Source organism: Mercenaria mercenaria, chromosome 5, assembly GCF_021730395.1.
Source record: "Mercenaria mercenaria strain notata chromosome 5, MADL_Memer_1, whole genome shotgun sequence".
Lineage (NCBI taxonomy): Eukaryota > Metazoa > Mollusca > Bivalvia > Venerida > Veneridae > Mercenaria > Mercenaria mercenaria.
Window position 1 is genome coordinate 67,173,810 of NC_069365.1, and position 27,519 is coordinate 67,201,328.

Here is a 27,519-nt window from a genome sequence, read left to right on the forward strand (position 1 = left end):
AATAAGCACACAAACTTATAAACAATATTTAGTGACGATAGGACTTAAACGTTAATAATGTTACTTTCAGTAAGTTAATTAAACTGACAGCAAAGAATGTTATTGTCTTTCCAAATGTTATTTTGGGAACTTTATATCAGAATAATAACCAAAAATAAGATATAAAGAATAAATCAAAACACTGTTTTAAATACTATCACATTCACTTTACTATCCTAGTTCTTCATATTTAGTGATTTTTGCATACCTTCCCCTTGAGTACGTACGCATAACAGGCTGAAGAAAAGGTTACAAGCTTTTGAATTCCGTCACAATTACTGTATATTAAGTGGTTATTTCCGCTGGTCGAAGAGTTACGAATTCGGAATTCCAGACATTTGGCGTGCTGAAATATTAGCGAATTCCCTTTTACTATTTTGCGTTAAAATAGCTTTTCATAAGAATCACTAATGTGTCTGGCGTAATAATTACATGTTTGCTGCATGACAGCATTATAATCTCTTGTATAGAGCCAGTGAACGTTCATACATAAAAGAATGTGCTACACATAACTAAAACTGTTGTTTGTCTTTTCTTTATAAAAATAATACTTGAAAACGCACTAGTATTTATTCAGGAAAGAGAACATGTGTAATTATCAACCTGAATAGGCTAACACTATGTATTGAAGTAAATCCTTTTATTACATATTGTAAAGGTGTGAAATGCAATTTTAAAAGTCTGAATGTTTTCTCGCTTCCATACTCGCCTATGCCAGTTTACGGTATAGTCCGTTTTATTTGACCTGGCGGGCGGACTTAATCTCTGACTTATGCAAATAATGGAAATCTCAAAAAAACGAGCAAAATAGATTGAGCAATGTAACTGTTTATTTCCATAATCTTCGGAAACCAATGACTAACATTCAACGCTACATTGGTTACATGTACTACATAGCCTACACAATAATGCAATGGACCGTCGCGAAACCACGGCCCGCCAGGTCAAATAAAATGCACTATAATAAGCTTTTCTAGTTTTATATCTGTCAACAAATGAATGGAATGTAATCAAATTATGATAATCTTTACCTTTCTGAAATATAACCAAGCAACTCGAGCTTTTTTTGTTTTGACGTATTTAAGGCCTAAAAAGGTAGCTTATAAAACGTGTAAAGTGTACATATAGAGACAGATGGTCAATTTCTCTCGTTTTCTTCTGGTGTTTTAATATGGTGGGTTGGATTATATTTACGCTTGAGAAAATGTTAGCGAATTTTGTCTATTCGTAAATTTCGCCAATATTTCCACCTCGCTAACTTAACCACATATACAGTAAACGGAATCATCTGAACTGTTTTGTAAGGTTCAAATACAATATCCTAAAGGAAATCTAGTCAAATGAAACAGAATTCAATGTATTCTGCATATGTACATACGTTTCTGTTACTTCACTATGATTTTGCAAGGTCTTTAAAATATCTTACTAAAATCATATCATATTAATATCCAGTGATAAAGAACACAAAGTGTGAGAAGGTTTGACACGTAACATTTTTATTGATCAACAGATTTTTACCTCTAACATAATTATATGCCTTATTTGGGCAATTTGCATTATCTTCTATGTTAACACCAATCAGAACTTTAGACAATAATACACATTAACGAAAAAATCCGAAAAAACCCACTTAAATAATACATATCTAAATCTATCTTATACCTTTCAAAATTATACATTTACGTTTTATGAAATTTTGGAGTTAACTTTAATTTAAATGAATGATATGCATTTCCAAAGTCATGCTAGATGAATTATTCATTTGTCAAGTGGTTTTGTCTTTTTAAACTCTTTTATTTTATGTTTTTCGGTGGTTTATCGAAATATAACTGTGAATTATATCCTGATAAACTCACTGGCCACTCAGTGAAAATTATCAAATCTGACACCCGGATTAACGTCAAAAAGTTTACCGAGCGTACTGAAAGCCGGAAACAATATGACGATGACGTCGTTAAAATGACGTCATCTTTGCGATGCTTCCTGATAAAAATTCCCGCAAATTTCGACATTTTATTGAAATAAACACAACAAAAGTAGAGTTTTAGACATAAAATAAACAGAAAAATTGTTGGTATCGATGTAATATCACGGTAATTTCACTCGTGAACACCAAAAGTTGTTATTTTCACTCGTGGCTGCGCCACTCGTGAAAATATCACTTTTGGTGCCCACTCGGTGAAATTATAACGTGATATTACACCGAAACCAACAATTATCCTCTATATACATTATTTTTTACCATTTTCTTTTATTTCCATATATACTGTCTTTTAAAGATATCCTATGCACACTTTCACTTAAATATCTTATCTTTGAATATCTGTTATCTAGCATTACAAAATACATAAATCAATTGTGTATGTAGAGCTACTTCCAAAATTACTTCCATAATTAAATGTCATGCAGTAACAGTCGATTGTTGAAAAAAAAACTTCTAGATTTTAGTGGCAGCACACATTTATATCAACCCGTCCGCCTAGTTCAATGAGGATAGCAAAGTTTCCAATTTGCAGATATACGGAAAAAGTGACCACGCCTCCATAGCGGTCATGTTTCTTGACGTTTCATAATATTTTGAACAATATTAGTAGAGGGTCATATAAGGACAATTTATATGAAATCATTTTAAAATCGGGACAGCGGTTTCATACATGAAGATTCATAAAGTTTCCACTGTATTCATATAGATCTAGTCTAAGGGAAAACTGATCACTCTCTTTTTGAAAAATCGGAATAATTTGAAAATATTGGTAGAGAGGTATCCAAATTATGCATGCCACTCTTATACTAGAGGTCCGTTAGATAATGCCACACACCATATTAATCTAATTTCTCGGCCTTTCTGGTTTACACGTGAAGATTTTCAAACATATTTTCAATTCGTTTACCATGGCAACCACATTTCTGCATTGAATGGAATTGTTTAAGCAATTTTCATGTGCGTCACCATGTATCATTCCCGTGAATTGTTTAAAAACTATCCCAATAGTTTTTATCAAGAAGATTTTGAACGGACGGACGACAGACAGCGAACTTCCCATTAAAAACTGTATACGCAAAATTTATCATAATTGTGATTTTCCTATAAACCCACCATTAAAAACGTGCGCTATGTCCAAATGTTTCAAATCAACCCAACGCTTGACCCTGCCTTTTAAACCAAATTTTCTTGATTCATGCTCATTCTGGCTGTTTTATTTAAATTCTACACTGAAGAAAAATTGACCGGGACGTGCAGAACTACCTTACCTACATTCTCTAGGCAAAATCTGTTTATTCATGTCTATGATTATATCCTTAGCAGATCAAAATCAGCTTCTTTCACTTGTCCCGTTTTTGTTTCTTTAACCTTGACCTTTAATTCGGTGTTGCCAAACTCAAACTGAACAACTACAGGATTATCTTTGCCAGTTGCGTCGTGCAAAGGTACACTGATTTCTCCTATTTTTCTACTTTCCTCTTCATCCACATACAAAGGGTGCCTCCTGGGGGACGTGTATACCCATACCTCCATTCTAGATCCGCTTGCGTCAGACGGAACGTACTCTTGAGTGTATACCTTTTCTTCGGTCTTATACTCATGTCCGACCGTTGCATGCTTACTGAAATAGTCCTTACATAGAACTATGTCCCCTTGGACGACTCGCTTGTCGGGTGGATCGATGCCTGGCTCAAAATGCTTGAATGCACGTATACCATATGAATATTTACATACACGAGCTGTTATCATCTTTGGATTATGCCCAAATAGGACAGCCCCTTTTAAGACCGCAAGTCCTGCTTCCTCTGGTATTATCACACGTATTCTTGGAAACGTTTTTCGGACATTTTCTTGAAGCATCGGGGAGTCACTAAATCCACCAACCATTAGGATCTTTTCAATCCTGTGACTGCTAACAGACTGGAAAAACTCCTTCGCAATACTAGATATCTGGTCACAAACATCAGTGAAAAGGTCCTTGACAACCTCAGCATTCACCCGCATCTGATTGTTTTTGAACATAATTTTGTTTTTCAGTCGGTCTGAAATACCTGTACTGTTCTCAATAGCTATGTTGTTAAGCTCTTTGTATGTATCAGTAATTGAAACTGGTATTTGGAATTTCTCAACTCCTTTTAAGTCTTGAGAAACTTTTCTTTTCTTTATTTCAAAGTTTTGCATCAAGTCTAGATAGTCATCTTTGAAGCGTTGTTGAATAACTTCCATGACGTCGGGACCAAATACGTCGTTAAGCAATTCAATGAACTTCTTATCCACCAGAGTGCCACCAAATTCTCCACCATTTGCTTTAGCCAGTTCTCTCAATGTGCTGTCTTCCTGTATTTCGTGTACTGTCATATCAACAGTTCCGCCTGCAAAATGCGAAAAGGAATGTATTTCATGGCAAATACTGTTTAATAATGGTTCTGTTACAGTTAAAGGCAACCTAAAATGTTGTAATGATAAGGCACTGTAAACATAATTATTTCACATACACATGTTAAAAACCAATCTGACTAAAGTTCTCGATCTTCCTCAAAGGTAGATTTGATAACAGCCCATTCAAATTCATCTTCTGTATAATCGGATTTTCGATATTGCCGTTTATTCTTACCGATCTATTTTTACTTGAACCAATCAGATGACTCGTTTCAACAAGGCTAAAAGGGACTTGATTCAGATTTTTACTAAAATATTTGTTCTTTGGAATAAAAGTTCGATTATATTATGAACATAAGAATATGAAATTGTATTTTTAAACTATCTTTAACAAGAGATCACAGAGTGATCTTGGCGCCCACTATTGGTCATTTTTGAATGTTCAAAATTTCAAGACTAGCTCAAGGTCAAGTTCAAGGTCAAAGTTCATTTCGGTACACAAAACTGTGCATGTGGCCCTTGCATGTGGTCTAAATTTGAGGGTTGTAGCTTTAGAAATGTGAAAGTAAGTCACTAGATTAATTTCAAGAAAGTTCATTTCGGTACACAAAACTATGCACGTGTTTCAAATTTGAAGGCTGTAGCTTGAGAAATGTGAAAGTAGGTAGGCAGGTAGTAGGTAAAAATCAAGGTCAAAATTCAATTCAGAACACAAAACTATGCATGTTGTCCAAATTTGAAGACTGTAGCCTGAGAAATGTTACAGTAGGTCACTAGGTCAATCTCAAAGTCAAATTTCATTTCGGAACACAAAACTATGCAATGCCATGTGATCCAAATTTGAAAGATGTACCTTCAAAAATGTGAAAGTAAGTCACTAGGTCAATGTCAAGGTCAAAGGTTACTTCGGTACAAACCTATGCATGTGGTCTAAATTTAAAGGCTGTAGCTACAGAAAAGTGAAAGTAGGTCACTAAGTAAAGATCAAAGTCAAAGTTCATTTCGGAACACAAAACTATACATGTGGTCCAAATTTGAATCCTGTACCTTCACAAATGTGAAAGTAGGTCATAGGTCAATGTCAAGGTTAATGTTTATTTCGGTACTCAAACCTTTGCATGTGGTCCAAATTTGAAGGCTTTAGTACAGAAATGTGCAAGTAGGCAACTAAGTCAAGATCAAATTTCATTTCTGTACACAAAATTATCCATGTGGTCCAAATTTGAAGGCGTAGCTACAGAAATGTAAAAGTAGGTCACTAGGTCAATATCAAAGTCAATTCATGTCTCGTAAAAAATGGTACTAGTAGTTTCCTTGCTTGGCGCTCAGCATTAAGAGGATAGTGCTAGGACTGGTTAGCCCGGTGTCAGTATAATGTGACTGGGGGGGGGGGGGGGTATCATGCCATGTGTCTACGGCGTGATATTCAAGTGAGGCAGCACTATAAAGTTGAGCATTGTGCTCACTGCTACAAGTAGACACCGTAGTTTATATGACGGAAAAATTGTTGAAAAAGACGTTAAACCCGAGCACACACACACACACACACAATTCATGTCTAGGTTCATCTAGCCACTCAAAACCATACATTTGGTAAAAATTTGAATGTTGTAGGATATGGACAAGAAGAGTTTTAAAGATTTTCCCTATATAAGTCTATATAAACCATGTGACTCCCCGGGGCGGGGCCATATTTGACCCTTGGGTGATAATTTGAACAAACCTGGTAGAGAACCACTAAATGATGCTACATTACAAATATCAAAGCCCGGTTTTGTGGTTTTAGACAAGAAGATTTTTAAGGTTTTTCCCTATCTAAGTCTATGTAAACCATGTGTCCCCCGGGCCGGGGCCATATTTGACTCTAGGGAAATTATTTGAACAATCTTGGTAGAGAACCACTAGATGATGTCACAGAAAAATATCAAAGCTCTAGGCCCTGTGGTTTTGAACGAAAAGATTTTACAAAGTTTTTCCTATATGTCTATATAAACCATGTGACCCCCGGGGCGGGGCCATATTTGTCCCTAGGGGAATAATTTGAAAAACATTGGTAGAGACCACTAGATGATGCTTCGCACTAAATAGAAAAGCCCTAGGCCCTGTGGTTTTGGACAAGAAGATTTTCAAACATTTTCTCTATATAAATCTATGTAAATTATAAAAAAACAAAGGGCCATAACTCACTCAAAAACTGTTGAACCTTTCTGATTTTCAGTAGAACACAACTAGGGTATCACTACATCATTCTGAAAAAGTTTGGTTGAAATTCCCCTTATAATTTCTGAGAAGATAACGAGAAATTGTTAACGGACTGAAGGACGGACGGACAACGGACGACGGACGCAGAGTGATTTGAGTAAAAATGTGAAATCAAGAGAAAATCACGCCTAAGTCGGGAAACATTTTCCTGCCTTCTTCACCAATACATCACAAAGGAACACATAATTGTCGATGGGTAAATATAAAGATTTATGATTAAGGCAGTTTACCTCCGGTACCCTTTACAAACGCTTTTCAATTTTGAAGAGAAATATAAGAAAAACTACTAATTCTCATGTGTTTCTATCAGCTTTCTTAGTAGATTTATGAACCCGCACGTGATATTCACATATATAGAAAACTGGAATCCCAGGTTAAATATAGATTCTTTAAAACTTCTACTTTAACTTTCAAAATGTTGGAAGCAAGGATCTTTTTGGTAAAGGGAAGTCTCAATAGCCTGTCGTCAGATCAAATGCGTAGCATTAATTGGAGATGATTTTAATCGGATTGGTTAAAAACGTATAATTTCTTGTCCGTCCCATTATATAAGCACGTTTTGCTTAAGCCGATACTGGGTAGGTAGAATGGGGTGTGTGGGTGTTGTACATTTCATTTCTATCAATGAAAATACTCTGGCGTTTTTTGGTTTGTTTTGTTTTGGTTGCTTGGTTGTGATTTGTCACTCATCACCGGTGTGCAAAACCAAAATAACAATATAGCGTGTCATACGAAGAACTAATTTCGTTTTCTTTTTAAATATGACATGTGTTCCAAGTATGTTTCCAAGACGAGTGTATGTAAAAGGCAAAAGTTAACTAGCAGTAGTACGTCTGAAGGGTAAATAAGCGAAGAAAAATCTTTATTATCCATTAATAATGGCCAAACTGTAAATGTCTAGCATTGCCTCTGGACTTATGAAACGTCATTTAACGGCCAGAAAACAGGACTTTTGATAAAATTCAGTATTTGAGTTCATCAAGTTGTGTGTCTGGAAGTAGCATCAAGACATCAATTTGATAGATTTTCTATCTGCTAACTGCTTGTGTATACAGCGAAAACAACACTCATCAATACGTCTGCAATATGCCAACAGAGAGATCAGTAACAAACAGATATTTCAGCAATTTTAAAGGCAAACTCTCTGTGACCAAAACTATAGGGCTGAATTTAGATTCCACTTTTACAACCTCAGCATCTTATTGTGGTTGATACTGAAGACAAGTTTGAAAGGCTTTGTTTTATAGAATTGGACCTTGGTGTCTAGATTTTAGTTTCAGAACATTGAAGAATGTGGGCTCTTGAGAATTAAATCAGCGTACTTGTCATGCACTATTCAAAAGGTCACAATTGAACGTATGAAACGATCATATCAAGATTTTTAAACTTAACATCGATGTACAAAAAATGGGCTCAGAGGGGTAAAACGTTCTTTTGAATTTAATACCTCCACAATCTAGTATCATGTATTTCTCCCCGATACTGAAGCTTCTGATTTCAGTTTGTTTTACACCGGCAACTCTTTCAACAGGAAGATATCTGCAAAACAGACTGGCTGCCTCAGGTTCGAGACTAAGAGAAATCTTGTCTGTGTGAATCTCTGCCTGGAATAAACAACACACATGTACCGTTTATTCTAACCAGACAATTCTAGTAGTCGATATATGATCAACAAAGTGTCATTAGATATGTAGCCGAAATTATTTATACTTTTATGACCTCTTAGTTTTATTTCAATGGTTTGTAATAATTTTCTAAGCTGATTAACAAAGTACAATATTTATTTATATTTGATTAAGCATGCAGAAAATTACGTAATACGAAGGTTATGTTGTAAGTAATTATAGTAGACTAGTGTAAATTGTGCTAAGTAGAAAATGGCATCCAACTTCTATTTTCAGACTTACTGTGACTTCAGATGTTCTTGTATCTGTAACATGTATTTCTATAAGCTATAATACATTTGGGGTGAAAGCGAACATTACTGTTAACTCGAGAAAAGTAATGGAAGTTATTCACACTACATTTACTTAAGTTTTGGTAATTCAACTTATTTCATTTGATGGATTATCCAAATAGTATACAGTCCAAATCATTTCTTTGAGAGCATCGCATCATCTTTTAAATAACAGATCATTTCCATTGTGCAGAGAATGGTATACTTGCCTTATTTCATTAACCTTACCACTTACGTTATTATATGTACATGTAATAAACAGTTTCATACATGTTTCAGAGAATTAGGTTATCCGCTATTTTGTGTGCATACATACACTACTTAAAACTCTTTTCATATTTATTTTCAAGAGCACTCTGTGTATAGTCGTCTACATAGAACAATGTGATGGCTATTCTAAGATTGCTCAAAAGTAAAACCTATCGCAATGAAATATTTGGACAGTTGGAAGTCAGACCTAATCGTTAATAATATTTGATGCGGACATACCCCTTGTCGAACTCATCTCCAACAATGAAAAAATAGAAAGAACGGAACTTAATATCGTCCTATGGATTTGTGAGAGGAGAATAGTTACTCAGTTCAATTGTGAGAAAAGCTTTCATTTTATTTCTTCTTTTTCCACTTTCAGGAGCTGTCAGTAATGTAGTCCAACTCGTGACGTAATTATCATTTTCATTTCATTTTGGTCTAGACTATTAGGGGAGGTAACTTCAGTCACTGGAGTTATCGATAATCTTGAAATATAAGGCGGTACTATCATAACCCCAGTAGGGGCCGATATCAACTTGGTAAAACTGAAACTTGTATTCTTACATTTATTGCGGCCTCTCTCATGAATTGTTTGGCAGAGTCAGTCCAGATTGCGGGTACAGTAATTACCCAGTGGATGTCTTCTGGTCGTACATCTATTTTAACAGCTTCACAAGTCTTTATCATATGGTCTTTCAGGTACTTTATAGACGCTGTGAACACAGTCATTGCAGGCATGTTCAAACCTTTGTCATCTTGGAGAATTGTCTCGCGTGTCAATGCCTTAAAATATAGGAAAATTCGGTTACTATCAGCTTGATGAAATAGTACATATTCATATAGAAGTTAATCTTCTTTAATTATATGCATTGCAAGACACTGTAATATGTATTGCTATGTAGCCTTCTAAGATATCATTATAGCTTCTAGATAAAGGACTGGAATGTCTTATTACAAAACCAAAGTGGTCTAGCTTTTTTCTTATAACGGATGTTATTGCATTTCCAGTAAGACGCACCTCATCCTTATACAGAAGCATCTTGAAACGCTTGAAAAAGTACCAGTTCCAATGCTCCCCGTCGCCAGCCACTTCATTGTACTTCTGCTCCGCATCATGACCGAATGAATGAAACTGTTTCTCTTTATCGAACAGTATACACGATGGTGTTTTGTGAGAGACCTGAGCCGAGGATGATGACCAGTTATTTGCTATTATCTTCTAGAAAAACAAAATCAAATGAATTGAAAACAAAGAAGCACGTGTAAAGACATACCCGTTTAAGAAAGAATATTCAGGTGAGTTTAAAGGTTAAAAACAACGTAAATAAATATCTGTGTCGTGCCGTATATGCATAAATGATAATACGATATAGTAATACGCATATATGCTTTTTTATTATATATCCTTTTCCGCTTTATTCAACAACATACACAGTAGTTTGAATAAAGATTTAAGTCAATACTACTTTTATTCATTATCAGTACTGACTCAGAACATACACATATTTGTTCTAAAAGGAATTTAAATTGTAACGAAACTGTAAAAACCTCTCAGAAAAACCTCACCTGCAATGGGTCAGACTCAAAGTGCTTTCGCCTTTGGAAAGCATACCCCGAGTATGTTGTTCCGAAGTCAATGGCACCTACCAGCAAACGTTGTTTGAGGGCACCAGCTCGAACAGGGATTGCTGTAGAACCCTGGATGAGAGAGATCAGACTGAATACGATTATCTCTGGGTCTCAGGAGTTATCTATGTATTATGAAGGTAGTAAAGATTTTCTGTACTATCTCCTTGATGTTCCAACAGATGTTTATAAAACGTCGTCATTATGTTTTTAACGATGCGAAGGTACTTGATAAACTTATACGACATGAAAAAGTAAATGCTGTACTTAAGACAGTTTATGTATTTTTATAAAAAGGATGAGGATCTAGTATGAAAGACGGAAATATTTTGGCACCTTATGTTAACGTTAAAAAATGTACGTAAAAGTTTATATAAGTAGTTTTGGTGGAATTTTAAGCCATACGATATAAGAGGCTGTATAAATTATATACAAGCATGCACTTGAAATATATGTACTTATCCTAGGTTTAAAGAAGTCGAGATTTACAGTATACATGTATATTGAGAAGTTACTGAAGTGTTTTGCACTATTATTTCGTGTTATTTTCAGTTGGTATATAGCTGAGTTCAATAGTCATTTAAGTCATTCGAGGTTGTCTGCTTTGCTTGACACAAAACACACTTCTTACATGTAGACAAACTGTATCCCTTCCCGCCCACGCATTGAAAGTGTATCCATTGCATCATTTTAAAATTTTAGTAAAATACTAAAGTTTAAAACAAATTAAAAGTTTAAACAAATGGTAAAAAAACTGGTCGATATACATGTTGTGCATTTGGTACATGGTTGGAGTTGCATTCATTTCAATATCTAAAACTAAATTATACAATAGCCATGAAGGGAGGTAATCAGAACTATTAAATTCAATGATACTTTCAGTTGAATTTGTATATCACTCAATCATCAAACTCCTGACAAATATTCAAATACTGGAGAAAATAATTATCAAAGAAAGAAATTAGAAACTAAAAATAAATTCTATGTTTATGTTCACAAAAGTGTGACAGCTATATCATGAACAAATGTATTACGAGTTTTAACGTTATTTCGAATATTAACAGTACAAAACACGGCATGAAAACGTCCCATATGCATGCTTAACCTGCTTGATATGCTTAATTTTAAGAGCTGTTTTAAGTATAATCAGTACCTAACTTGTTGACAGTTGTTAGTAATACAATATAGTTTATATTTTACAGATTATTCCAAGAATTGAGGAGTTTTTCTGGATCATGACATTATCGCCCAGATTTCTCGGAATGGATATGCTTTTAAGATTGATGCATATAGAGAACTGTTCTAAAATGGAGTGAAGTACCACGAATGATACATTTGTCTCGTTCAAAGATCCTTTAAAAATAGAAAGTTACATTTTTTAAGATAGAAAGATAGAAGACAGTACTTTACCAAATTTTTCAAAGTCGCGCAAAATATAAATGCATTGTTAAAATTCAAATGAATTTATACGTACTCGTAAGTTTGATGAAATGATACGTTTGGAAGATATGCATGTAATGAATGTACTTGTTTTTGGCTAGCAATTTAACTGCCATGTCACTAAGGATTATATTTGTCGGCAATAAATTATTGGTAGGGTTGTCAGGCAACCAGGCGATTGTACCTAGTCGTGGGACTTGGTATCTTTCTACTTTCCCCTCCCACGACGGGGTAGGATTAAGTAGCTGCCTCGCAGCACACTGACTGGGTAAGTATATGTAAGTTTTCCGTGTAGGAATTAACGAAAATTGATATTTTATATGATTGAAGTTCAGTTGAACAGGATATAATCATAAACTTTAGGAGGTTCTTGTATTTTTAACTTTACAGTAAAATATGTGAAGTTTTCGTTTACTTTGAAAAAAAAGAAAGAATTAAAGTACATACATGATGTGTTGGTGTTAAAGCTAGAAAATGTGTTAACAATTTCGATACATGGCAATGCATAATTATAACAAATCCTTCCTGTATTTGTTCTCCTTTCTTCCCTCGATTTTATTGATTATGGGATAAACGATTTGTTTTCGTTTTTGCGCAGCGAATTAGGAAATAAAATATTCATTCCTTTGACATAAAAAATGTAAACATATAGTTAGATATAAATCAAATTACTATATTGTGGTACTTATGAAAATGCCCGAGGCACGCCCAAATGTCCCAAACAAAATATTATTTCATGTTCCATATTTCAACCCTTTCAGCCGAGTTGGTTTTACAGATAAAACGGTTAATACATTTAAACACATTCACATACGTTTAATCTTAAGTAAAACAAATATATTACGAACTCGGACACATTAAAAGCAAGGAATTATAAATTGAAAACTGGAAAAGTACTTTTTATTTTGAAAAAAAAACAAAAAACAAAAAAAAAAAAAAAAAAACAACATGAGATCATGAAATCATTACTATCTTTATATTGAACATATTAGTGCATAAATGGTTAAATGATTCAAATATTTCATATTTACCTGATCTATCCTGCTGTTCGAAGCCATGTTAGGTAAAAATGTTTTGTTTTAACTAGTAGGTAAAAACATTTTGTTTCGGAATTTTTCAAAAACTTATTAAATGGCTTTTAACTTCCTCTTTCGATTTCAATAGTCTTAGTATTGATGAAGGTAGGTAACACTGTTAACCACTTGCAACCTCTGACAATACGATTCCGCTCCCTTTGAAGTAATCAGTGGGTAATGTATAAGATAAAATGCTATTGATAAACATATGGTTCGTTATTCAGGCAATTGCTATATTGTTATTGTTACAAACCACTTATAAAGCAATGTCTTTCAGCATGTATACATGTTTAAAAGTGCTTTACAGAATATGGAAGGAAATGAAAATACAGCGACAACCAAAGAAGAAAAATACACAACCAAAGTAACTGCTTTTTAAACTTACGACGAATTTCAAACTGCAGTGAACTTGTCGGTTTGCCAAAGAATCAGACAGTTTGCTAAGTGTTGTAAAAAGAGACTCTGCTTCTCTAATCCTGATAAGGCCTTTGAGCAGTGTACGCAGATGGAAGTTTGCTCTAAATACCATATTTTGTTATGTCAAAACAAAAATAAATCCGCACTGCGCATACGATTATGTTTATCTCTAAATATGCATTCTGACAAAGAGTTTCTATTTTTAAATTCATCAAATAACAATGTCAGAAGGAAATAGAAACAGTATCCTTCGGGTGCTACACGAGATGCACGTCGCCAATAGTTACCTAAAAGGTGACGTAATCTAAAGGAACATATTTTGATTTAAAAAGTAAACTATAACTGATAGTAAAATCGCTCATTTGTTGTTTAATATTCCAAGCGTTTGCTTGAGTCTGTTGAAGATTAGATTTGCGTATAATGACAAAATGATTTTTGGGTAATAACTGTACGTTCAAAAAAGTCTCGAAAGTCATTTTTAAGGAATAAAAAATGAAATAGAAATGAATTGTTTCGAAGAAATGATTTTACAGCCAATACTTTACCCATTAAGCAAAACGTTCCTAAAATATTAGTACGCTCTTACAGTGCACATTTGGGTCGGTCTCATATGTTATTTTGGTACATTCAATAACAAGTACAGATGTTTGGTTCAACGTAAAAGGGTTACGTAAGGATGCATCATCTTGGACAGTCAGTAAACTGAAAATTCAAATCTTAGGTATTTTCTATGGAGGCATGCAAGTATAAATGAAACAATATAAAGGAAAGTTTTCTTTGACTTTCGTTCTAGAAGGGATGATTGTATTGAATTTAACATTCAATGTAAAAAGTATATATTTGCTTACGAATACCATACAAACTGATAAACAATATTTATAGACAATGTGACTTAAACTTTTGTTACTTAAAATGACAGCAAAGATTGTTATTGTCTTTCCAAATTTTATTTTGAGAACTTTATATCAGAATAATAACGATAAAGTAGAACAAGGAAAAAATAAAAACACTTAAATAATATCACAAACACTATCATAGTGCTTCATATTTACTTATTTTTTCTATAACCTTCCCCTTGAGCAGATATAAGAAAGGTTACAAAGTATTGAAATCCGTTACAGTTAAAGCAAATTTTGTAAGGTTCAAATAAAATATCATAAAGGAAAACTGGTCAAATAAAACAGAATACAATGTAAATGACCGCATAAGTATATACGTTTCAGTTATTTTGTACATGTGCACTTACATTTAAAATGCTTGCCAGGAACTGGACTGACTTCACTCTGATTTTACAAGGTCTTAATTTTTTATTAAAAAGTCATGTAATATTAATAACCAGTGATAAAGAACACAAAGTGTGACAAGGTTAAATTTGACACATAAAAAACAAAAAATATTCATTATTGATCAACAGATATATAAAAGTGATCACACCTCCATGGCGGCCATGTCTTTGACAAATCATAATAATTTGAACAATATTGGTAAGTTGGGATATTTTTTAATCGGGACTGCAGTTTCATACATTAAGAAGATTCTTAAAGTTTCCACTACATTCATATAGAGAAAACTGGCCGCGTCCTCTGGTTACCATGATTTTTAACGAATCGGAATAATTTGAAAATCTTGGTAGAGGATCTTTTTTATTTCCAAATTGGGCCAGCAGATTCATACAAGAAGATTTTAAATGTTTACACTATATACATATAGGGAAACATAACCACGTCCAGTTGCAGCCATATCTTTTCATGAATCGTTTTATAAGGACTATTTGTGTGGAGTTATTTCAAAATCGGACCAGCAGTTTAGGGGGAGATACCTTGTGAAGATTTTTCTATCTATTAGCTCTAACGGCCCCTATGTGCAACCAAGCGGAACCATTTGAACAACTTTGGAAGAAAACAATATAAAGAAAATCTGGGTCAAATTCCATCAACTTCCACCATATTGTTTCAGAGTGCATTATGTTTGAAAAAAAATATGGGCAGACGGACGGACGGACGCCTGACGGTAAACGATCACAATTGCTCACCTCGAGCACTTCATGCTCAGTTGAGATAAAAAAAGAAACATACTTTCTTTCTAAAGATATGTCAATACTGCCGCCAAAACAAACTGCTTAAAATTTGCTGATCTTATAAAAATGGATGAAGCATACGAACCTATGCTTTACCTTGACCATAAAATTGAGAGTATGTGATAAATTTCATGACAATCTACATTGTAGGAGAACTTGTATACGTGAAAATTTATCATAAATGTGATTTTCCTATAGACCAACCATTAATTTAAAAAGACGTGCGTGATATCCAAATGTTTCAAATCACTCCAGCACTTGACCCTACCTTTTAAACCAAATTTTCTTGGCATATTCTGGGTTTGAAATTAAACGCTTTATTCAAATTCTACACTGCAGAAAAATTGACCGGAACGTGCAGAACTACCTCACCTACATTCTTTTGGCAAAATCTGTTTATTCATGTCTATGATTATATCCTTAGCAGATCAAAATCAGCTTCTTTCTCTTGTCCAGTTTTTGTTTCTTTTACCTTGACCTTTAATTCAGTGTTGCCGAACTCAAATTGAACAACTACAGGATTATCTTTGCCAGTTGCGTCGTTCAGAGATATATTGATTTCTCCTATTTTTCTACTTCCCTCTTCATCCACATACAAAGGGTGCCTCCTGGGAGACGTGTATACCAATACCTCCATTCTAGATCCGCTGGCTTCAGAAGGAACATACTCTTGCGTGCATACCTTTTCTTCGGTCTTGTACTCCTGTCCGACCGTTGCATGCTTACTGAAATAGTCCTTACATAGAACTATGTCCCCTTGGATGACTCGCTTTTCCGGTGGATCAATGCCTGGCTCAAAATGCTTGAATGCGCATATACCGTATGAATATTTACATACACGAGCTGTTATCATCTTTGGATTATGTCCAAAAAGGACAGCTCCTTTCAAGACAGCTTGTCCCGCTTCTTCTGGTATTATTACACGAACTTTTGGAAACGCCTTTCGAACCTTGTCTTGTAGCATCTGGGACTCACTAAATCCACCAACCATTAGGATTTTTTCAATTTTGTGTTCGCTGACAGACTGGTAATACTCCTTTGCTATTCCACTTATCTGGTCACAAACATCTGTGAAAAAGTCCTTCACAACCTCAGCATCCACTCGCATCTTATCTTTGTTGAACGTAATTTTGCCTTTTGGATGTTTTGGAATACTAGTACTTTTCTCAATATCCATATTATTGAGCTCTCTGTATGTACTGGTAAATGATAACGGTATCTGGAATGTCTCAAGACCTGTAAATTCCGGAGAAACTCTTCTTTTCTTTATTTCAAAGCTTTGCATCACGTCTAGGTAATCGTCTCTGTAGCGCTGTTGGATAACTTCCATCACGTCAGGACCAAATACCTCGTTCAGCAGCTGAATAAATTTTTCATCTACCTGTGTACCACCAAACTCTCCTCCATTTGCTTTTGCCAGTTCCTTCAATGTGCTGTCTTCCTGTATTTCGTGTACAGTTATATCAACAGTACCGCCTGCAAAACGAGAAAATGAATTCATTTAAGCGCATTACAGTTTTTATGTTTCTTTAGCTGTGATAGACAGACTTAAAGTGGCTGACAATATAAGTATATGATATACACAAGTTGTGAATTAAGAGAAGCAAACTATTTCTTGAGCGACACTTTGTGCGTTTGTGTCCCTGTCTTTGACCCTTTGAGATCAATTCAATGCTACTGTATACTAGAGTTCTGCTTAAATCAGTGCTTGGGGAGTGATACTTATTGCATATTTCATAACTTCTCATGATGAGATTCAGTCAAACTGGTACTAAATATTTATTGAGCGTCAAAGTTGCAAAGTCGTAAATTAATACCTCCACAATCGAGTATCATATATTTATCCCCAATACTAAACGATCTAATTGCAGTTTGGTTCACACCGTCAACTCTTTCAACAGGAAGGTATCTGCAAAACAGACTGGCTGCCTCGGGTTCGAGACTCAATGAAATCTTGTCAGTGTGAATCTCTGCCTGGAATAAAGAATTCAAACTTAAAATTAATTCTATTCAAGCACGGAAATTAATCTTTCAGCAGCCATATGCTACTGTAAATAATCTGTCATGAAATATATAGCTTAAATGATTTCTTCTATAATGGCCTAGGTTATAATTTAGCCTTCTCTAATACTTTGATGGTATTTTGATGGTATCCACACCTGTATATTAGTTAATTGTACATTGTACATACTAATATAGAATGGTTCTTGCTAATAGTCTAGGTATACAGATTATTGAACATGTATTCATTATCAGTGTAAAAAGAATCAAAGGTAAAGCGAATATTGAGAGAAATAATCTGTTCTGATGTAATTTTAATGGTCTGCAAGAGAGAAATAATAATGTGAAAATCTTTGTTTATTCCAATGAGTGTAATCAGCATAGCTGCACAAATAATAGACGGGGCGTCATATATTTCAAAGAACACTATTAACTGAGTTTTAAATGTGTAATATGTAAGTGTATTCACTTTAAGCTAAGAACGATGAAACGGATTTTTTTCGGGATTGTCTGAAAGTCAATGTTAAGGTAGTGTAAGTTCAGACCTTATCATTAACAAATGTCTCGGCTGACAAAAATCACAGGAAACTATTCTCCAACATTGGCAGAAACAGAATGAGCAGAATTTAGTAGCAGTCCAATGAATTTATCATAGGACAATATTCAGTCTTATCTCGCCTTCTACAATTTTCTTACATTTCTACCTGTCAATAGATGTTATGTGCAGACAGGATAATATTCCATATCCTGCTAGTAATTTTCCGATATGAATTTTGATTTAAATAAATGGCTGCCGCATCGCTGGCGTGATTGAAACAAGTCAGATTATTAGCTCCGGCAATAGATATCGTTCATAAAAGGAAATTTAGTGTTTTCTTGCCGTTTTCATTCGCCTATTTAGTTTAGTCTCGTGAAGTTAGCCGTACGAAGCGGAAATAAAAGAACAATAACTCTGTATGGGAAACACGGCCCATTGAAATCTTGTTTTAAGTTAGATCATCGCAAAGCAAAGGAATAAGCGTATTTGTTACTCAGCAGTTTATTGTAGGATCATTTAATCTACGTGCAAGATAGAGGATTTAAGAGGAAACGGGATGAGTCCCGAAGTTTCAAAACATTTCTGACATCATAAAATCAGATGATTTTCGAAAGGATGGAACAGAAAGTTTATTTTCTGTTTCTGATAAAACCAGTTTATTACCTGTATAAATGACTTGTGTGTGTTGTTGTTCAGTCAAAATACAGTTCATTGTGCTTTTATGGCTGGTGTTAATCAATTAAAAACAAAACATGATGACCAAACACATGATTGCAAGATTCCAGTTTGCACTGTAGACTGTATCGAGTATAGCATGGAAGTAAAGTGTAGTCGGCAAGATAAGATCATTACATAGCTTGTGGGTGACAGGATACGTGATATACACATGCACGATGTCTCAAAAATCCATATCAGGCTCGAGCATACTCTCGCCTGATACGGATTACCTCAACAGCGTATATCCCGTATCCTGTCACCAACAAACAGTGTAACCAGTAATATCATAGTGCAGTAATGGTTCCATATAAGAAGCTGAGATCAGGTACATTCTTACATTTATTGCGGCCTCTCTCATGAATTGTTTGGCAGAGTCGGTCCAGATTGCGGGTACAGTTATTACCCAGTGGATTTCTTCGGGACGTACGCCTGTGTTCGCAGCTTCACAAGCCTTTATCATGTGGTCTTTCAGGAACTTTATAGACGCTGTGAACACAGTCATTGCAGGCATGTCCAAACCTTTGTCATCTTTGAGAACTGTCTCACGTGTTAACGCCTTGAAAAGTAGGAACAGTTCGTAAATATTTAGAATGGAACGTTTGTCACAAAACCTAAAAAATCAAATTTCGAACCTGCCATATTTGCATTTGATTAGACAAATTTAATGAATTCGTGATTATTGTAGGATCAGTTGGAAAGCCTGGCCGACACATTCACATAATTTGTCAAGAATACACTTATTGACCGAAACATCAACCATTCAATATGCGTTTTATCAATGACATCAGAAATAAATTACATACTGAAGCATCGGTAAGAAACGATTTTCAATGTTATTAGCCAAGAAATGTGATTGTTTTCATAAAATATTTATTAGTATAACTTTTAACAGGAGCTTAATACCTGTACATGGTTGTGGTATTAGCCCTCTAGCCATAATGGCAAATCTCATATCATGATATGGCCCGAGAACTTTATTTCGAGCGCTAATATGAAACTATGTGAAACGAGTTGAGTCATTATAGTCAAAAGGCTAACACAAGTCGTTTACTGAAATTTAATTGCAGTATATACTACATGACGTCAGAACTCGCGGATGTTTCGCGACGGACCGGAAGCGTGCAAACAGAATGTTAACGAAACAAATACAATTTTTTTTGGCGTTCTCAATTCTGAATGATCTTCGGATAGATTTATTTGATGAGCATTAAGTATAGCAGACAACCACTGACTGGCAGTTCACTAAGGAACTGTCCTTTCCCCTATTCCTTTCTATATCTTGTCAGTTAGGATAGAACTTTCATCAAAAGTAGTTGCAGGAAGATAACAGTACTCAATCAGTTGGTGTGAAATGAAATTATATGAATTTTAGTACATTTTGTAAGTGACCCCTAAAGTGCGTTTCTAAAACCTTATAATTCTATACCTACTTTATCAACGAATTAACAAAATAAACGAAACGTTCATCGATATTTAATACAGAATGCAACTATCATCTTCTAACTGAAACAAGCCATTTCATTTATACACCAGGGGCCGTATTCATAAAGCATCTTAAGTATAAGTTTTGACTGAAGTTGAAGATTTTACTTAAGTTTGTGGTGATTTCAGCTTAAGTCTAAGTAAAAAACTTAAGTCCTATTCATAAAACAGCTTAAACTTAAGATACGTAAGAAATGACTTAAGTCAGAAAACAAAATAGCGTCGTGAGTACGATTAAAGTGTTGTTTTTCAGATAAAAGCACTTTAAATATAATTGTGCATGTTGTTTCTGTCTGAAATTAATGTGTTTTTTTTAATGTTTTCGTCCTCAATAAAAGCCAAGAATTACTTATTAAATTGTTTTATGAATAACAAATATACTTAAGTAAAATAAATTTCTTACTTAAGTCATACTTAAGTAAATAATCAATTTCTTATACTTATACTTAAGATGCTTTATGAATACGGCCCCAGGCTGTCTGGTTTATTGTGCACTTGGTTTTCAGCCCATTTCGTGTTACCCGATTGTGGCAAACTTTTAAATGTAAACGTTAAAAAATGTAAAGCTTTATTCAGAATAGTTTTTCTTTTATATTTTTTTACAATGAAAGTACTGATTATCACAAATGATCACAAAATGGACTTGGGTTGTCAAACTTATTTTATTGTCAGACAGTTAGTATAAATATAATTGCTTTTGTACTATGTAAGTTCAGAACTATAAATTTAAAGAAGCTTTATTTTTCATTGTTCTAGCGACGAATTCCATTAATTGTAGGAGTGTAAGGAAATCCTTTTTACCTAGCTACTACACTATACGACTTAATTTCTTATCATCCGCCACGAGTAGTAGGGGTTATAGGAATGGTCTCCGTCCTTCCGTCCGTCCGTAACACTTTAGTGTCCGCTCCATATCTCCTAAACCCCTTGAAGGATTTTCATCAAACCTAGGTCAAATGATCACCTCATCAAGACAATGTGCAGAACTCATAAGTCAGCTATGTCGGCTCAAGGTCAAGGTCACAACTCAATGTCAAAGGTTTTAGCCTTCCATTTCGTGTCTGCTCTGTATCTCCTAAACCCTTTGAAGGAATTTTATAAAACTTGGGTCAAATGATCACTTCATCAAGACAATGTGCAAAACTCATGAGTCAGCTATGCCGGCTCAAGGTCAAGGTCACAACTTAGGGTCAAATGTTTGAGCCTTCCATTTTGTGTCCGCTCTGTACCTCCTAAAAGCCTTGAAGGATTTTTTATGAAACTTTGGTGAAATGATTACCTCATCAAGACGATATGCAGAACTCATAATAAAGTCAGCCATGTTGGCTCAAGGACAAGGTTACATCTCAGAGTCAAAGGTTTGAGTCTTCCATTTTGTGTCCGCTTTGAACCTCCTAATCCCCTTGAAGGATATATATGAAATCTGAGTAAAATGATCACCTCATCAAGACGATGTGCAGAACTCATGAGTCAGCCATGCAGGTTCAAGGTCAAGGTCAAGGTCACAAAGGTTTGAGCCTTCCATCTTGTGTTCACTCTGTATCTCCTAAACCCCTTGATGGATTTTCATTAAACTTGGGTCAAATGATCACCTCATCAAGAATTCATGATTCAGCTATGTCAACTCAAGGTCAAGGTCAAAACTCAAGGTCAAAGTTTAGAGCTCTGTTTCTCCTAAACCCCTTGAAGGATTTTCACGAAACTTGGGTCAAATGATCACGTCATCAAGATGATGTGCAGATTTCATGAGTCAGTCATGTCAGTTCAAGGTCAAGGTCACAGCTCAGGTTCAAAAGTTTACCCTTTCACTATCAATAATAGTGGCGGGGGATTTAGCTGTCTTTCAGACTGCCTTGTTTAAGTTAAGTAAGCCTTTGAATATCACTGATACACAATAAACTTGAAACTTGAAATACAAACGTTATACATGTACATCTTTCAGGAATAAAAAGTAACTACTTCAAATATTAATTATATGACAGTTCTTATTATTTCAAGAGTATTTTTAAACATATTAACAATATACTGTAAGATAGGTTTACAATGACAGCTAGTTTTTAAAACTTAAAGATTTAAATGATGTACCTCATCCTTATACAACAACATCTTGAAACGCTTGAAAAAGTACCAGTTCCAAGTCTCACCAGCGGCTGCCAATTCATTGTATTTCTGCTCCGCGTCATATCCGAATGAATGAAATCGTTGATCTTTATCAAACAGAATACATGTTGGTGTTTTTTGTGAGACCGTTGAGGATGACCAGGTGTGTGCTTTTATCTGTGGGTAAACAGGATTAGAATGAAATTATTTGAATATTAAAATATTAACTAAAAGATAGAAACAGCAAAAGGGTGAAATAGTTATTCAGTTTGATATGATAGAGGAGTTAAGAAGGATTGCAGATAAATTTGGCGTCGTACAGCATATGCCAAAAAGGGGGACAAAAACAATAGCGCCATAGTAAAACACACATGTTATTAGTTTGACTACAGTTGATAAAATATGAGATGAAGAGTTGAATAATCACACGCAACCTTGGGGTTTTTTTTTACATTATCAGTCAAGTATTTTTTCGAAACATACAATTTTTGTTCTAAATGCTATGGTGGCTGATTTCTTCCATTTCGCATTTTTTCGCTCCGCGACCCCGCCGAGCGAAAACTCGAGGATTAACAAGTTAAAATGGCGGGGGCGCGGGGCGAAAACTCGCTATTTAGCGGTGGCATGGAGCAAAAACACGATATTTAGCGGGGTCACGGGGCGAGATTTAGAAACTTGTATGTTGGGTGCGCGGGGTGAAAACACGATGATTAGCGCTGCTTAAACGTCGAGTTTTCGCACCGCGCCCCCGACATTTCAATTACTAAATCTCGCCCCGCGACCCCGTTAATTATCGTGTTTTCGCTCCGCGCCCCCGCTAAATAGCGAGTTTTCGCCCTGCGCCCTCACCATTTTAACTTGTTAGTTCTCGTGTTTTCGCTCGGCGAGGTCGCGGGGCGAAAACTCGCTATTAGCGGGGGCGCGGAGCGAAAACACGATAATTAGCGGGGTTGCGAGGCGACATTTAGTAACTCGAATGTCGGGGGCGCGGCGCGAAATCTCGTCGTAATTATTGTGTTTTCGCCCCCGTCCCCCCCCCCCCCCCCCCCCTCAACATACCAGTTACTGAATCCCTCCCTGCGATCCCGCTAATTATCATTTTTTTCGCTCCGCGTCCCCGCTAAATAGCGAGTTTTCGCCCCGCGCCCCCGCCATTTTAACTTGTTAATTCTCGTGTTTTTGCTCGGCGGGGTCGCGGGGCGAAAACGCGAGATGGAAGAAATCAGCCGCCATAAAATGTAGCTTATCTTGCAACGAAAATATTATCATAATAGCTTAGACTTCAGCTTACCTTTAATGGATCGGACTCAAAGTCAGCCCGGACTTGGAAAGCATAACCTGAGTATGTTGTACCGAAGTCAATGGCAGCTACAAGCACACGTTCCTTGAGGGCACCAGCTCGTACAGGGATAGACGTACGACCCTGGATGATAAATATTTAGTATATGTTTACCTGATATAGATTTATCAATCGATATTAAATTTAAACACAGATAATCCTTATCAAGTATATTTGTCTTGTCTAGATACATGTAAATAAACTTTGTAAATAAACCATGTTTGTGTGACACGTAGCAACAGCTGAAAAAACCGGGTTTAAGGTGACTGTACAAATTCATACTACATGTATGTTTAATAATGCATTTATCAATTAAGTGTGTACTTTTTCAATCTTCAGTACTGTTTACAGGTTATAAGCGTTTTGTGTTTATATAGATATTTCGTTTAAAAAACAAACAATTGTGTGCATAATGTAACTTAAGGTAGTTCTGCACGTTCGGATCAATTTTTTTTCTACAATGTAGAATTTGATTAAACCCTGAAACTTCAGAATATACTTACAACATTCTGCAAATAATAAAGATAGGGTAGTGCGCTTGATTTTTTGCTAGAAGGATTTGAAAAAATTGGACCTTACACAAGTTTTTTTTTTTATAACTGGAGTCTATGAGCATATCACAATTTTCATAACATTTTCTTGAATAGAATTTTTTTTCTAAAATGTTAATTTTTAATGAAATTTCTTATAGTCGAAAATAAACATATGGTCTATTATATGGTATAATAAAATGTACAGGTCCGTGTGCTTATTTAAGAGATCATGAATAAAGTGATCCGCATATTTGAAGCTGATTTTAAAACGTTATTCGGAATTATTTAACAGGTCATATATTTAAAACCATATTTAAACTTTAGAAAGGTAGTAAGTTTGCCTAGTTTACAATATATTTACTCACGGGTTGCCATTAATTCATGAAATGCTTTTCATTTCAGTACGCCGAATCCAGGCTTTCCTCTACGTTATCCGGATAAATGACGTTACGTCATTACTTCCGGTTCATCAAACGTGCAGAACTACATGTACCTTAATTAAGTAGATAGACGAGATTAAAACGAGATTGTCTCTGATGGTAACGTATGTTCCAGCTGAGAAGCATCCAGCGATGCAGACACTTGTTAATCTCGTAGCACATGCTAAGCATGCGTTCGACTTTTTGTGAAATTTTATACAATAATTGAGACCTTTTGGTACATTAATGGTAAAGTAATTAAATGAAACTTTATATAAATACTTTTGCTTTTTACGTGCATATAATGTATGTGTCTCAATTATGGAAAACCTGACACGAAACTAGCTATATAAATGTGTAGAAATTATATGAATTGTAAAATAACTTGCTCCTTCGGCTTCAATTTCGTTTATTGACTTAACCACAAAATCCACGAAAATAAATACTCTCCTATGAATACTGAGTTTACAGTACGCATGACATTACTATATTGTGTTATTTATTTAAAGGCATTAAACCACCTTGTTCTAAAACAAGTTTTAGCCTGTATAAAGGCCCGCTCAAATGCATTCAAACTGAAGTGAAAGAAAAATTAATAACCAATGCCAACACATTATAAGCAAGTTTTTATCTCAACTAAAACAATAGGTAAAAAAAGAATGGTACTTTCACTTTTGTTAAAGTTTTAATATGAAATCATTACAACATTTAACTAAATATATTACGACATAAATGGTAAACAATGTAAATATTTCATATTTACCTGACCTATTCTGCTGTACGAAGCCATGTTAAATAAGTGTGTTTGTAACAACTACGCAAATCATTTCTTTTTGGAAATTTTTATGGGTGTAATCTTCCTCTTAAATGGGTTTAAACTTCCTCTTTCGATTTCAATTGTTACAAGTTAGGAAGGTAGCTAACAGCGTTAACTATTTCAATCTCTGACAGTACAATTTGTCTCCCTTCGACTAGTTATATCGAAAATATGCAGATTGGATATATATATATATATATATATATATATATATATATATATATATATATATATATATATATATATAATGTGATTTATCCGGTCTCTTATTATTATTATTTTATTATTATTATTAATAATATTATTATTATTATTATTATTTCATCATCATCATTATTATCATTATTATTACCATTATTATGATTATACCACTTGCACAGTACTCTCTTCATGCATAAATACATTAAAGAGTGCATTACACAATACATTAAGAAGATACAATCGACAAGGAAGGGGCCTCCGTGTCCGGGTGGTTAAGATCGCTTCAAATCACTTGCCCCTCGCCGATGTGGGTTCGAGCCTCATTCGAGGAGTTGAACTCTTTTTATTGCCAGGAAGCTATCCAGCTGGCTTACGGAAGGTCGGTAGTTCTACTCAGGTACCCGCTCGTGATGAAACAAGCTACTGTCTGTTTTGAGCTTATATGATATATACACTAACTCATATTAGCCGGCTTCATCTAATTTGTAATCAAGAATAAATCATACTGGTGGAAATATAATAAGTTCAAAAGGTTATCGTCTTTCATTACTTTTCATCAAACTGACAATATAATGTAACATATCTCCTTATAAAAACTCAATGAGATTTTCAGCGTTTCTTAACAGCACGCAACTATATAATGTAAATCATTTATTTTTAGGTAATAACTGTACATTCTTGGATGTCGATTTTTACGAATTAAAAGATGCAATAAAAATAAATTGTTTCGAAGAAATGATTTTACATCTGATACTTTCACACATTAAAGTAAAACGCTCCTAAAATATCAGTATGCTCTTATTGTGCACATTTTGAGTCTGCCTCATACGCAATTTTTGATTGAAGCACATCCAACAACAAGCAGTAGTTGGAAATGTATCATGTAAACAAGGTTGTTCACGCATATATTTAAAGCATTTCTTGACGTGTAAATTTTGAGTGAATTTTGAATTTGTTCGAAATAATTTGCATTTTGTTACATCTTATTGTTTGATGATAGTGTTCAAGTAAAATTTTGCCTACTGAAAAAAAGAATCAATTTGTAAATCTGAATAGAAAAATACAACTATTCAATCCGTTTATTTGCTAAAACAACCATACTTCTTGAAAGTTATTCGGATAATTTTGTGACATCTTCCCAGCATAATAAAAATTTTCATGGCATAGGCATGTTAGTATTACAGCAGGGAATATTCAATTTTGATATACAAATGTTACAAGAAATCACCGTTTCTAATATTTTAGCATTTCAACACATATAAATGACATTAGATCTTTATTTATTTCCTAAAATCTGAAGACCATTTCACCTTCATAAAATACAATTGCGTTGACTTAGAACATATCATTCTTGATGTTTAACTTACCAGACTGTAAGATAATATTAAAAATACGTAAGCAAGAATCTGTCACAACTGCCTATTATTGTACACAGAGGTAAATTCAATACAGTTACGAATATAAGTATTTTATGTTCATAATGGAAAATGTGGCAGCCACATTTTAAACAAAGGCATTATTAGCCTTTAAGGTGAAGAAGGTGTAATGAGCAGGATTTTCAAAAACAAGTTGCATTCTTGATTATATACGTAAATAACAGCAAAAGTTGATCTTTATCCAATGTACAATTATTGAAAAGGTCAAATGCACATTTTTTACGCAAATGACGTCGAAATTTCACGTTTTAGCCTAGTCGAAAGTAGTTGTGACGTTGCCGTTTTCATGGCGATTAATTTAGTTTCGGGGCGTTCATTTTATTAAAAAAGAAGTATTTTATTTCATTTTATATAATATGCCAGTCGAAACCTATACGGTGATATAATTTCCAAATATATGCTCCCACTATTCGCCGAAGGAATGCTT

General features: G+C 34.6%; 2 protein-coding genes across 4 annotated transcripts; both read right to left on the bottom strand.

The window, feature by feature from the left end:
* Positions 1-228: 228 nt before the first annotated feature.
* Positions 229-14,159, bottom strand: LOC123557496 (heat shock 70 kDa protein 12A-like). Of its 3 annotated transcripts, XM_045348979.2 has the most exons (7): positions 12,971-14,159; positions 10,440-10,571; positions 9,892-10,092; positions 9,438-9,656; positions 8,112-8,268; positions 3,292-4,395; positions 229-385 (listed from the first exon to the last, which is right to left on the bottom strand). In XM_045348979.2, exons 1-6 carry the CDS (start codon positions 12,995-12,997, stop codon positions 3,332-3,334), a joined length of 1,800 nt encoding a protein of 599 aa, XP_045204914.2. In that variant the 5' UTR covers positions 12,998-14,159; the 3' UTR covers positions 229-385; positions 3,292-3,331. The 3 variants fall into 3 exon arrangements, with proteins under 3 accessions (XP_045204914.2, XP_053399787.1, XP_045204913.2); XM_053543812.1 differs by lacking the exon at positions 229-385 and having other exon boundaries at positions 1,515-4,395; positions 9,892-10,089; XM_045348978.2 differs by lacking the exon at positions 229-385 and having other exon boundaries at positions 1,515-4,395.
* A 198-nt stretch (positions 14,160-14,357) lies between these two features.
* On the bottom strand, positions 14,358-25,528 carry LOC123558483 (heat shock 70 kDa protein 12B-like). Its single transcript, XM_053543813.1, has 6 exons — positions 25,402-25,528; positions 23,639-23,770; positions 22,333-22,524; positions 19,103-19,321; positions 17,327-17,483; positions 14,358-16,985 (listed from the first exon to the last, which is right to left on the bottom strand). The coding sequence occupies exons 1-6, from the start codon at positions 25,426-25,428 to the stop codon at positions 15,922-15,924; spliced, it is 1,791 nt and encodes a 596-aa protein (XP_053399788.1). The 5' UTR covers positions 25,429-25,528; the 3' UTR covers positions 14,358-15,921.
* Between the last annotated feature and the right edge of the window lie 1,991 nt (positions 25,529-27,519).